This window comes from Pocillopora damicornis, chromosome 8 (assembly GCF_964200805.1).
Source record: "Pocillopora damicornis chromosome 8, jaPocDami1.2, whole genome shotgun sequence".
NCBI lineage: Eukaryota > Metazoa > Cnidaria > Anthozoa > Scleractinia > Pocilloporidae > Pocillopora > Pocillopora damicornis.
In genome coordinates, this window is record NC_142677.1 from 16,113,316 (window position 1) to 16,126,825 (window position 13,510).

General features: G+C 39.3%; 2 protein-coding genes across 2 annotated transcripts; both read right to left on the reverse strand.

Moving 5' to 3' along the window:
* Positions 1–3,641: 3,641 nt before the first annotated feature.
* Positions 3,642–6,474, reverse strand: LOC149041630 (uncharacterized). The gene is made up of 2 exons (XM_089214784.1): positions 6,004–6,474; positions 3,642–5,730 (listed from the first exon to the last, which is right to left on the reverse strand). The coding sequence occupies exons 1-2, from the start codon at positions 6,332–6,334 to the stop codon at positions 4,160–4,162; spliced, it is 1,902 nt and encodes a 633-aa protein (XP_089070910.1). The 5' UTR covers positions 6,335–6,474; the 3' UTR covers positions 3,642–4,159.
* Positions 6,475–7,676: 1,202 nt separating this feature from the next.
* On the reverse strand, positions 7,677–12,987 carry LOC113678842 (neuropeptide SIFamide receptor). Its single transcript, XM_089214785.1, has 2 exons — positions 12,833–12,987; positions 7,677–11,653 (listed from the first exon to the last, which is right to left on the reverse strand). Exon 2 carries the CDS (start codon positions 11,534–11,536, stop codon positions 10,469–10,471), a length of 1,068 nt encoding a protein of 355 aa, XP_089070911.1. The 5' UTR covers positions 11,537–11,653; positions 12,833–12,987; the 3' UTR covers positions 7,677–10,468.
* Positions 12,988–13,510: the final 523 nt, after the last annotated feature.

The window sequence follows — 13,510 nt, forward strand, 5'->3', positions numbered from 1 at the left end:
GCTCTAGTGCCTTTTCTGAAACATCCTCAGATTTGTGCAATCAGGCAACTATGAATACTATAGTGAGCAATCCAACTGTGGATTATGGCCTGAATTTGTCAAACTCAGTATGAAAACTTTAACAACACGTACTGAGGAAGTCTGAAATTTTGTTGGATACACTAGAATGCTGTTTGAAACATTTTCTGTGGGCCAAATTATGCCAAACAAGGCTGTTTACATTTGAAAAACAATGAATAAAAAATACTTTTAAAAATAATTATCAAAAATTCCCCACTGATAACAGATTAAATCAAAACAAGGTAGGGCCTTCTCTGAGTATTAAAATTGAATTAAATATCAACAAAATGCAAATGTTGGCAGAAAAATGGAAATTGGCAGGTCAACTTATTTGCCCATAGAATAGAAAACTCTGTCAGTTATTTCCATAGCATCAAGTTGTGTTTGTATATCTATATACAATATAGATCTATGAGACAATGTCATAATGTCATAACTCTATGGTTGATAATAAAAGCTTCCACTGCTTCCTGGATCTTGCTGGCTACCATGTTGGCTAAACAGCTGGGCATAAACACCCTCAGCAGCCTGAGGTGCAACTTGCATTGGGTTTTGATAGAACAAATTCTGATTTACAGGTGCACGTACTGCATAAGGTTGTTGCAATGCTTGTGATAGCATCTCGATTGATCGACAAACTCCTGCACCTAGATCAGTCATAGCTTTACTAACATTTTCAATACTATGAGAAAAACTTGCTGTAGACTCCCACATTGCCTCAGCAAGGTCCTTTCGAAATTGGGCATCTTCCTTAGCTTCTTTAATAAGCAAGGCCATAATCCACAGTTTGATCGCTCACTATAGTATTCATAGTTGCCTGATTGCACAAATCTGAGGATGTTTCAGAAAAGGATTTCTTATTACATCTCTACTTGGTTATTTTCCCAACTATATTTTTTCTACTGGTACTGAGTGCTGTTTAAGACAAACATTTTAAGTTAAAATTTTTCTTTGTAATTAACTGAAACCAATACACTAGTTCAAAAAATGGAAATTTATAGTTACAATTAAATTTGAAAAGTGCCACCTACAGTACCTACACTGTAATATGAATCGCTTTTGGCCGATCATATAGGGGCTGGTCAATGAACACTACCAACATTCAAGTGGCCTTAGTTTGTGTTCAAGAATATCAAGTTGTTGTTATATGCTAGGATCTTTCATGTCTTGACAATGTTCAGCTAGCAAATTAAGGGGGAGACCTTTAACTACAAAATGGTAGCTATGGATGACTTCTAACCATCATATCTTGGGCTCCCTTAGTATCCTTGCTTTAGTTTTTGGCCATATTTGTTTTGTTAGAGGTTGCCTTCAGTTTTGGTAGTCATGACCATATTTGGCAAGTCACGTGACCAGAACACAAAAACCGTATAAACTCACACAGCTTACATCCTTCTCCAATGGAACAAAAGCCAACAGGTAGAGTGCATTCAAATGCAAAATTTGTAGAATGGATTTGTTAAAATTCGCATTACTGAAAAAGCTATGACGTCATGAAGTTTTTGTGATGTCATAGCTTCTTCAATAACATACATTTTAATAAATCCATTCTACAAATTTTGCACCTGAATGCACTCTACCCGTTGGCTTTTGTTTCATTGGGGAAAGATGTAAGCTGTGTGAGTTTATACGGTTTTTGTGTTATGGTTACGTGACTTACCAAATATGATCATGACTACCGAAAGTGAAGGCGACCTCCAATAGAACAAATATGGCCAAAAACTAAATCAAGGATACTAAGGGAGCTCAAGATATGACAGTTAGAAGTCATCCATAGCATGCATTTTGTATTTAAGGGTCTCCCCCCTTAAGTTAATTAAACTAAGTACAGCAATACATGTAAATTGGGTAAAGTTTAAGTACTACGTTAAAGATTCTTCAGTACTAATTGTGTGAGTGTTGTCCTCACAACACTCCCTTCTCCCACATCACAAGAGTAAATTGGATCAGGAGTGTTTTTAAACGGATCTTCATTTTCCTTCATAAGTTGAATTTGCGAGTCAACCAAGTCCTGATCAACATACATGTTATGCTTCTCACAATAATAATGTAATACAAAACATGCATAAATCATTGTTGGTATTGCCTCAAGTTTGAAGTCCACTTTTGTAGTGAGTATGGACCATCTTGCTTTAAGCCGGCCAAAAGCACATTCAATTTGGTTCCTGGCAGAACGCAGCATGTTGTTGAAAACAACTTGTTCATTACTGGTACATGAATCATACTCTTTCATGCAGAAAGGAAGCAATGGATAAGCTGGATCATCAATGAGGTAATTAGGTATTTTGACACCACCTGGAATTGGAGTCTGAAATGTACAGGGCAATTTATTACTTCTTAATTTGGCACTGATGGAAGAATTGGCAAAAAACCTTTGCATCGTGGACACTTCCAGGCCACTTACATTCAACATCCATGAAGGAGCCTTTATAGTCACACACAGCCTGCACACTTAATGAAAAAAACTGCTTATAGCAGAAAAAATCTTGTGAGTTCTCTGATGGGCACTGAATTGGAATGTGTGTCCCATCAATGCAACCAAAAGCTTGTGTCATGCCAAATTTGGCTTCAAATTCTGCTACCTTCTCCCTCATGCTTTCTTCATCTTCAGGAAGATGGAGATATTTCGGGCCAAGATAGTTTGAAATAGCTTGACAAACCTCATTTACAACAGCTGATGCAGTGTTGAGTGCTATTCCAAAACTATTGGCTGTCATTCTCAGGGAACCAGTGTCTTTTAAAAAATACAATGCAACTGCAACCTTTTTTTCTGCACTCAATGCCCTGTGGTTAGGTGACTTTGGGTTTGGTGAAATGTATGGCCTTAGCTCCGATACCAGGTTCACAAAAGCAGCCCTTGACATCCGAAAGTTCTCTTTCCAACATTCTTCAGGTGCTACTCCCGTCCAGATGTTTTTCCACCACAAGTCAGTTCGACCGGGTTTATGCCAACAACTTTGTTTTTTTCTGTACAAATCTCTCTGCTTCAGCTGCTTTACATTTCGGAAGAAATAACTTTTCTTCCGCAACAAGCCGATCCGGATTGCATCAATCTGCCTGGTTTGATGTATTTTCCACAGCAAAAGGACCCCGTGAAGTTGTAGCACTAGAGCTACGAGCGTTGATAACGCTACGATGGGAGCGAACGATATAACTGTTGAACGTGGCGCCATCTTTGTTTACTTTCTTGAATTTCGCGCTCAAACTCGTTCCCAGGGCCTCAGTCCACGTTTCGCGCCCTTTTCGACTCTTTTTCATCCCGGTAACCGGGCTGAAATTTCCCATATGAACAGACGACAAAATTCGTCCCGGTAACCGGGCCAGCCCGGTTACCGGACTCATATGAAGAGGCCCTAAGAAAGCCTCAGGAAAAAAAACCGCAGTGAAATATTTTCACGTACTCGTGCGAGTTTCCATGGTTGAAAAGGCTGAAAAAGCAGCTTGGAAAAAACTATCTATGGTTAAGGTGGGACTTAACCTAAAAAAGACCCCTTTTTTCAATGACTTGTCACATCCACAGTTTTTAGTTAAACCATATAAAACCATATATCACTGAAAAGCTAATGAATCACAGATTTCAGTTTTTTCAATTATTTCTGCACACAGTTTATTTGTAACCTGATACCAGCAAAATATTGTTACCCCATACTGTGCACAACCCACATGTACTCTAGAAAAGAAATCTTGATATGGAATGCAGCTAGCTCTGATTTGTTTTTATAACTATATAGTATATAGGCTAATCATGGGGATGAGCATAGAGTTTTAAAAAATATAAAAAACTTTGGTTCCAGCCTCCAGTTAAAGTAAAGCAAAATTTTTGGGGTGAATTTCCACCACAATTTTCTTTGTAACTTTTGACAAAGTAAAGCTACAGAAAAACCCTTTGCTCATTCCCAGACACTCTTTGAAAGCAATAAACATTGAAAATTTCAAGTCAATTGGTTAAATCCTCTATGAGATATGTTTTCTAGAATGCGCAAAATGCACATTTTGAGAAAAGTGCGATTAAAGTTAAAAAGCTAAAACGAAGATTGTCTGCACAAATTTGCATGGCTATGAACTATCCAATATCATAGCAAATGTTTCTTTCAGTCACTTAGAAGCCTCCAGGTTCATAGGTATCACCATCAGCCTCCCGTAGGGCATCTTCTCTGCGTGTGCGCCTCATTTGCTCTCCTTGCCGGCGCTTCTTTTCTTTAGCAGAGGTCTGAAGGTCCGATTTTCTCAACCGCCTCTTGTCCTTTTCTTCTGAGGCCTTCTGAGTGTACTCCCCTGCTGGAATTACCAGTCTCTGCATTATTCTTGCTCTGCTGGCAGCTCCACTATGAAAATGGCACACAGTAGAAGCAACTGCACATCTAATCACCTTGGCACCATGATGCTTGTGTTTTGGGCAGCGTGCCCACACCAGTCCGTTGATGCATTCATTGCGATTTTGGGTGGCGCCACGCACACACCTTTGGAGCAGCTTAGTTTCACTAAGTGTGATGAATGTTGGCTTCAGCAGTTCAAAGAACACTTCAGGCAAACAGTCACCTGCTTCATAAGTATTTGTTCCAGTAGCACAATCTTGTTGCCATTTACACCAGGAATCCTCACCAACAGGGCAGAAGCGATGTTGTTTAGCAGCATCTTGTGACTGGACACTGTGATGGAGGATGGCAATGATATTTTTCTTCATGGTGTAAACAACAACATCAACCTCTCTTTCTGTTAGGTTTGCTTTAGTTAGGGTGTTTTGTCTAATGGCTAGACCATAGTACTTCTGAAGGCGTTTAATGCGGCTCTCAGTCAGTCGGCCCCGTCCTCCAATGGGTTTGCCATCTGCAAGTTTACCTTTGGTTCTTGCTTTAAGATTAAGTAGGTGCTTGCCCATGCGTTTTTGCACGTGCCCAACACAATCCAGTTTTTCCACCTTGCAGTCATCGCCATATATATTCTCCACAGTATTGAATGCCTTACTGTCTCCGTCAGAAACCATCCATTTATACCTTATTTTATGCAGTTCCACAGATCTACTCCAAACAACTATGGCACCCTCAGCTTCCATTGCAGGTGAGCTTCCATTAAAATTAATGTCACACTCATTGGAAGCAAGATGCTCAATCTGCCATGCTTCGAACTCCCCGTCAGTTTGACACTGAGACCTTTTCATGGTACATTTCCGGCATTCTTTTGAAAGGACATGATAGTCAAGAACCTCTCCAGTGTCTACAGATATAACAAAAACAACTCCAGTCAGAGAGGTAAACCCCCTTTTCGCCCATGTACCATCAAACGAAACGGCTGCATCGACTACATCATCATTGACTTCATCTCCACTTTCCTTCAGGATGTACTCGCGAACTCTTATCCCTGCCTGTGTCATTTCATCTTTGGCTTCAGCTTCTAAAGCCTCAAGTATTGTGTCTACTTGTCTGTAATAAGCAGGTAGTGATAGACATGGCATGTTCATGATGCTGCAAAAGGTTACTAGCCCTTCATAGCCACCTCCTGTCTCCAGAGAATGATAGACTGCACGACGATTTACGTCAAAAGATTGCCCTTTCTTTGTTATTGTATCTGATGTTTTCAATGGTGTAGCTTCAAGGCAGGAGCTACACTCCACAGAGAGGTCTGCCATTAGCCCATTTCTCCCAGAAGAATTCTCCTTCAGAGTTAAACTCCCTAGAACATAATAACAGTATACACTAAAGTTATTTTGTGCATTCTCATACATGTATATGAGTCACAAAATTTATTCACCACATACCACACAACAGACAGTTACAACTGTAATTTTTAATAAATGAAAACAATAAAGATAGTACTGAAGAGAAGTAAAAAAACATTCTTAGAGAAAAAAATGGAAACTGCACACTGTTACTAGCATATGCTACGAGACATGAACAGTAAAGAAAAGGTTAAAAGTAAAACAGATGTTCACTTATGTTTTCTCACCTTCCTCGCACACATGTGCTTCAGACAACGTGGCATATAATTTCTTGAGGTCTACAAGTCTGTATCCCTCTCCCTGAAAATCATTTACATCAGAAATCTTTGATGAACTATCTGGTGAATCTTCTGGTCTCATTTTGAGTCTCGAAGCACTGATGGAAGCACTTTCGGCATCTGACAGAGCCTCATCACACGAGGAACTCGATGCTGAGTTTGTGACTTCTCTATCCGCACGCGGCATTTTCTTCGCTTTCCTTGCGTATCTCTGCACTCCAGTAAAAGGCTTTCCTTTCCGCTTTCTTCTATATACAGTATTCTTCTTCCCTCCTGGCATTTTAGACAAAAACTTCGCTGATATAAAACTCGAATCTCGCTCTCACAGTATCTCCACAGTTGAAAACACGCCAGCTTTCAATCCCACGCCACCTCCGACTAGCTATACTTCATGTAAGGGGTCATATAGCTTCCTCTTGAAAATACTGAGGAAATTCTAGGAATTGGATGGACTTTCGGGCTTCAAATTGGAGCAAGACTGAAAGATGCTACGTTGCGTTGCCATGGTAACCAAAAATATTTTTTTACTAGCTTGCAGAAAACTTATCGTAGGCAACAAAATAAAGCAAATTAGTCTTAAAAACTCATGTCATGGCTTTCTTCTATGCCTGAAGTTTCAGATTTCTCCAAAAACAAAAATTGCATTTTGTAGTCAAATTTTAGGTTAAGTCCCACCTTAAAACACATAAGGTTACATAACAGTCCAATATTTTGAGAAAAAAAAACGCTTTATAGATACAGGAAACATTTTTTACAGATAACTTTTTTTAAGGCCAACGGTTTAAATTTGTCAATTCTTACGCTTTAAGCCTAAATGTTGTGGTCCTTTTATGACTAGCTTCATTGAGATCCCCTTTTTGAGTGAGAAGATGAAAATAAAAGATTTCTGAAATGTTAGAGGCTAATCTCGCTGATCAACATAAATACAAGACTTGGTTCCTAGATTTGTCGCGGAATCAAGAGGACTGTATACTTCTTTGTTTTCTAAACGCGTTTATTTTCTTCCATCACTCCTGACAATCTGAACATACTAACACTCTAACGATCTAAAACCAATCTGCCCTTACAATTCAGTGCTACTTCGTTTTACAGTTCTAGTTGCGAAATAAAGTAATTTTCCCACAATCACGAGTTCAGTAAATTCCCAATCCCAAAGTACTGTAATATACCCTATTTTAGTTGCAATTTCACAATTACACGTTTCTTTCCCTTATTTAGTTCACTGTACGCATGCAAATCAGTGTTGAACTTTGTTTACAACGTTGTGAAATATCATGTCACGAAATCTTCCTATTCGCGTTACAATCAGTCTAGTATTTCGTTACATTGTATGACAATTTATAACATTAATCATGAGTGTTTATGCTCCCGGCCTTGATATGTTAGCAAAGGTGGCAGGTTGTGGAGCCAAATAATTTACTTCGGACGAGGAACATTATACGGTCGATCCTCAGGCGGCCCCCTGTGTTGAGCGGCCACCTGTAGTGAGCAGTCGGTTGTCAAAGTCCCGAAATTTTCCGCACTACTGAAGTTTTTCATTTTCACCCCTTTAAACACCCTTAACCCTCTTCCACCTGTATTGAACGGTCACTTAAAGCGGAACCACCCAAAATGCACTAAGAATAATTTCCCGAGTCAAATATATCCCATTTTCATCTCCCTAAATTAATGTTAGCTTCGCTCTTTGAGTTCAAAATTTCTTCAACGTATTGCATATTAACTTTATTCTTAGGAATGTTACAAGAAAATGACATTTTTTTTTAAATTGCGTTTTACCTTATTCTTAACCTTTTCTTAACCCTTTAACTTCCAGAAGTGATTCACATGTAACTTCTCCCTAGAGTATACATACATTATCTAGCAAACAGGTGGTGAGAATATTCAAACTTATCAGGTAAATGATTTTATCTTGCTTGAACCTCAAATTCTCATAACCAATTGATAAGGAAATGTGTAGCAGCTAAAGGGAAGAATTAACAATCACATCTTGGGAGTCAAAGGGTTAAACCCCGCCATTCCCCGTGCGTGACCGCTTAATACCGGTTCGACTGTAATTCGTTTACAGAGCACTTTTGGTTCATCTTGGGGGAAGCTTTATCTATGCCATAATTTTCGGGTTTCCTGAGATTTTTTTGGATTGCAAAGACAAAGTAGGTCTAATTTTCTTACCAAGTTTGGTAAGTTACACCGTAACCCTTTATTTGACCCAAAGGTGAGCAGACACGAGGGGTCTACTTGCACGGACATCTTGCGGCGATATGTTGCAGCGACAAAAACTTGTGTAGTACACACTGAGGCGACATGTAGCAGGGATGTGTAGCGGTGACATGTAGCAGGGACAAAATCACAATATTACACACATGTGAAAATGTTGTGGGTACATGTCCCGGGGATATGTTGTAGCGACATGTCTCCCTGTGTGAACTGATACTTTTTTTTTTCAATTTGGGGGATATTTTGTCCTCGCGACATGTCTCACAAAGTTCAACTTGTTGAACTTCATGGGACGCGTCGCAAGGACAAAATGTCACAAGGATGCCATGAAACTTAGTTCCCGCTACATATCGCCTCAGTGTGTACTACAAAAACTTCTGTTGCTGCAACATGTCGCTGCAAGATGTCCTTGCAACTTGACCCTCGTATCTGCCTACCTTAAGAGTGGCTAGCATCTAATTTCATCATCTCAAGGCCGGTTAGGCAACACACTAACCACTTACAAAATGCAAGAGTAAACATTACAAGCTACAATAAATACATTTCGGAAAAGTTGACTATAAAAATTGAAACGCTCTTATTAAGCTAATGAACTAAGGTAATTCTTAAATTCGGCAAGAGACGTAATATCAGGCTTATCAAGGAGGAGCTGATTGCAGTCTACAGCAGTTCTTGGAAAAAAGAAAATTTGAACACATCTTTCTTACAGTGAGGTCCAAGAAGCTTAAGCCTATGGCTGCTCCTGGTACGGATCTCATTCCTAAAATTCAAAAAAGTGCTAATCTTAATGTCAACTAAACCATGAATAATTTTTTTACATGAAGATCAAACGAGATCTTTTTCTCCTTTCTACAAGGGTGCAAAGTTCTAATTTTTCTAGCATGGACGTGACGCTTGACGACCAGTCATAATCGTTCGTACAAAAACGGGCTGCTGCTCTTTGCACTCCCTCTGGTCTAACATAGTCGCATTTGAAATGTGGGTCCCAAGCAATGGACGCGTAGTCGAGCTTGGGCCGGACTAAAGTAACATATAACGTCTTTTTGATGCTCTCCGTGCAGAACCACACATTTCTCCTAACCAAGCCTAACATCCTGTTGGCGGTATTACAAATATGATATATGTTCCTTACCTCTAAAAGTCTATTATCTATTTCAACTCCTAGGTACGGATGTATATTAACGTTTTCTAAAATTTTTTACCACAGAAGTAAAATTTTGCCAGAGGTGATTCGCGCTTCAGTGAGACTTCATTTCTCCTTAAAATATCACCTCTCAATCACACTTTAAGGCTAGAGAATAAAGTAATTGATCATCATCTTAATACGCTCGAGATTGCTTTACAGTTTCTCCTTGTCAGCGCTTAAGGAAATGTATCAAAAACAGTATGGAGAATATGCACACTGATGTTAGGGTCTTGAGGGTTAAAAATTACACAGTCGAAGGCCAACCGGTGTTGTGAGCAATTTGGTATAAGCACAAATTAATACTGAATGCCGTTCGTACCAAAAGAAACGAAAAGATGGTCATGTTAAGTGTTAGGGATGATTGGATATTTTCTTTCACATCACTAGATGCTTTCATTCATCCCTTTACGGGTTTATTGCGAACCAAAATAATGACCAGCTCCCAGTTGGCTTGTTAGCTCGGTTGGTAGAGCACTGCACCGGTATCGCAGAGGTCATGGGTTCAAATCCTGTACAGGTCTGAATTTTTATCAGGCCATGTTCTCATTACTGCTTAAATTGTGTTCATTACTGCGAAGATCACTTTCAAAATCACTAACTACTTTCCTTTTACACTTTATAAGGCAACTGGGATCAGGCAGTAGCACTGATCCATTTGAACTCTAAAGCGTGATTATGTAACCGAGGTTATAATCACTGGTAGCTAATTTTCAAGTTTGCAGGTTCTCTAACCCTTTAACTCTCAAGATTTGATTGTTAATTCTCCCCTCCAGCTCCTGCGCACTTCCTTGTAAATTGTTAGATCAAGATAACAACTTCTACCTGATGAGTTTGAGTATTCTCTTTACCTGTGCACTGGATAATGTATGAATATCATAGGAAGAAGATACATGTTAATCACTTCTGGGGATTTGAGAGCTAAACTCTCTCCTCTACTGTGCCATTGCAACCTTTCTTTAGGGAATGTTAGGCGATAGTGCAACTTAGTGTGACATAAAGTTTGCGTGACGTTTTCTAACGCTGATGGACGGTTTCTGAGTGTTCAGCCGGCAAGCCAACCATTTGGCGAGTACTGTTTTGTATTGCCTCCACTCCATTTACGCCCTTAAAACAACACGGGAAGAACTTTTCTAAGATAAGCCTTGCTCCATGGCGAAATTTGTCATTGAAAATGAAATAGATCCAGGGATTGAGGGTGCTATTAGTTAGAGTCAAAAACCACGTTATAAACATGAGGTCAATCTTACCGCAAAGATGAAGAAAGCGGCTAAAACAAACTATCAGTCCAATAACTAGAGGCAAACGAAGCAAAATCAACGCTGCAACAATAGCGATAAGCATTGCCAAAACCTTGTGTGTTATCCGTTCCCTCCTTTCCTGTGTCGATGGCAGTTGGTTTCCGGGCGGTGCAGCCCGACTGATTTTGAATCCAATGGCAACGTAAAGAGCGATGATGATGACAAGTGGTATAGCTATTATGGTGGTGTAGCAAAACAAGAAATATGAGACTGCCAAGCCTAGCTTCTTAAATTCAATGGTGCAGTAAAGAATTCCGGGGGAAACCTCCACTACCGCGATCAAGGCGAATAAAGGGGCAGTAAACACTGCAGTGAAACTCCACACGGTGATAATTATACGACGGGCGATTTGAATGGTGATTATTCTTTTCATCGGATAAAACACCAGAAAATAGCGATCCAACGCCACTATAAGAAGACTTCCGGTGGAAACCAAGATTGGCAGTTGAGTAACGAAGAAGGAAAAGCGACAGAGGATCTGACCAGCTACTCCTCCGACAAGCCATCGAAAGTTATAAACAGTCAAGACAATATTCTGAGGAACCGCATAAGCAACCACTAATATGTCGGCCAAGGCCATATTCACGATGAAGTAATTACTCGGAGTCCGCATTCGCTTGTTGGCGTTCTTGTACACTATTGCAACCAGCAAGGAGTTTCCGATAAGACTGAAAATTAAGACGACAAGGTAGGCTGCGATTTTAACGCCAGTTGTCATGGGATTTAAGCTGGTACTGTTGTTGTCTGAAGAAGGGAGTGTTGTGCTGATGGTCGAAGAAGACATTTCTGTCAGACGCCCAGGAGTTATTTCGTTTCTGCCAATCTCGTTATGTTCTCTTTGGTTTTATGTCTTTAGAAGAACAAAAGATGATGTCTTCTGGGCTTGTTTTGGCGTCAAGACCTTTTTTTTCCAAAGAGAAAATTTCAGTGCCTTTGAAGAGTTCTCTGCCCTATCTAACTGTCGTTGTGGTTATTAGTTTAACGACGTTGAATCACCTGTTTCGCACGGAGAGTTCATTTTAAAAGTCATCAACAAAATCTTCATTTAATTAGAGATACGACATTTCGTTGCTTTGTTTTGAAGATAGCTATTTACGAAACACTTTGAATATATACTGGTATATTTAATGATCTTAACATTTCTGGCACCTGAGAACAAATTTTGAAGTAAAGAAAATTTATTAAAAACAATTTTGTTGACTGTTCGGTTCTGATAATCTTTAATTGAATGCAAATGACAGGTTCATTAATAGCTTTTCTTTAAAGGAAACAGCAAGACTCTGTTGAAATTACCTTCACAACTAGTACTCCAATAATTAACACCAGTGCAATTTCAATTTTCAATCATTTGATCTTATCGAATCTTTTCAATCCTGCACTCCCACACTGGCGCATAATTCAGTTGACTTAACCGTCAGAAGAGGAAATTAAATTATTAGAGTTAGAACGAATTGACTAACTCGATTTTTTTTGTGTACATTAAAACTTTCAATATCCCTTCCCAAGGAAAACGCCGGGCTTTCGTGAAGGATGACTGTGATTAAAATTAGCATTTTTAATAATACTTTTATCTCAATAAAAATCATTAGCAATCGCAAGGACAATATAAAAACAAACCCGAAGATTTGCACATGTCGTGAAAACACCATGATCTTGGGTGACTGAATTTTTTTTCTCTCAAAAACACTTAGAAACGGCAGGCAAGCTCAAGTTTCGGTTGAGGAGGCGGTAAACAAAAGCATCTTGAATCATAGTTTCTACTATGTGCCTCGTTAGTTGAGGCTTCACAGGACAATATACCATACATCCCTAAAAATTTTGTTTGCAATCATAGTTTCGCTTATCCATAACTAATAAAACAGTTGTCGTGCAAAACTGCGTTCTAAGCCATCTCTAATTTAGCCAACTGTTTTATCATCTTTTGTCGTTGATTTGCTCGGAACTGGGTCTAAGACCGAAGCTTAGGTGAGATTGCTGTAAGTCGTTAAAGCACGAGGATAATTTCCGACGAGGAATAAAGACATCGAGAAAACTTATCAAGCACTAAGATTATTTGGGAGACATATGAAGAACCACTTACCTGTATGCATGCGTGATGTGTTGCATGTTGGTTGTACTGTTTACCACTTACCAAGGATATTGCAAGGCATGGTCATCTCTAAGACGGCTGGGCTTAAGCGACCCTACCCTGACCGTCTCCTGACCCCAGGCCTCACTGCGTACGCGTGATCAAGTCCAAAGCCCAGGGAAACAAGCGGTCCTAGCGATGCTTTGAGATGCCTTTCATTGTCCTCATATGATATTAATAAAAAATATAATAAAATTCTCGAACGTGATTGGCTATCACCAGCCCGATTTGAGCACTAATAGAAAAGCGTGCGCGTCATGCTTATAATTGGACATTGTGGTAGGAAAGTTAAAGGGACACTTAACACCTTGCGGTCGTCCGATTTTGTTAATTACTCGTGTTATTACCGACCGAATTGGACTCCACACGGTCCTATTACCTTTATAAATCTTAACTGTATTTTTTCAATCACTCGAATAAACAACCAAGCTTGAAAAATTTGTCTACTTTTAAAAACAAAAGAAGTTATGAAATTGCCATATTTCCAAACAAACATCTGATACTCTCACTAAGTTTGAAAAAACCTTTCAAGGGAAATTCTGTAGAAATCTCTGACTACCGGACAAAAAGTATTTTCAGAAACCTGTCCGGCGGCCTGACATTTTAGGAGAAATAGATATGAGTATTCAT

Coding starts and splice junctions, on each gene's coding strand:
- LOC149041630 (XM_089214784.1), bottom strand. CDS start 6,334: ATGCCAGGAGGGAAGAAGAATACTGTATATAGAAGAAAGCGGAAAGGA. Junction 5,731..6,003: donor AGCACATGTGTGCGAGGAAG/GTGAGAAAACAT, acceptor ATTATGTTCTAG/GGAGTTTAACTCTGAAGGAG.
- LOC113678842 (XM_089214785.1), bottom strand. CDS start 11,536: ATGTCTTCTTCGACCATCAGCACAACACTCCCTTCTTCAGACAACAAC.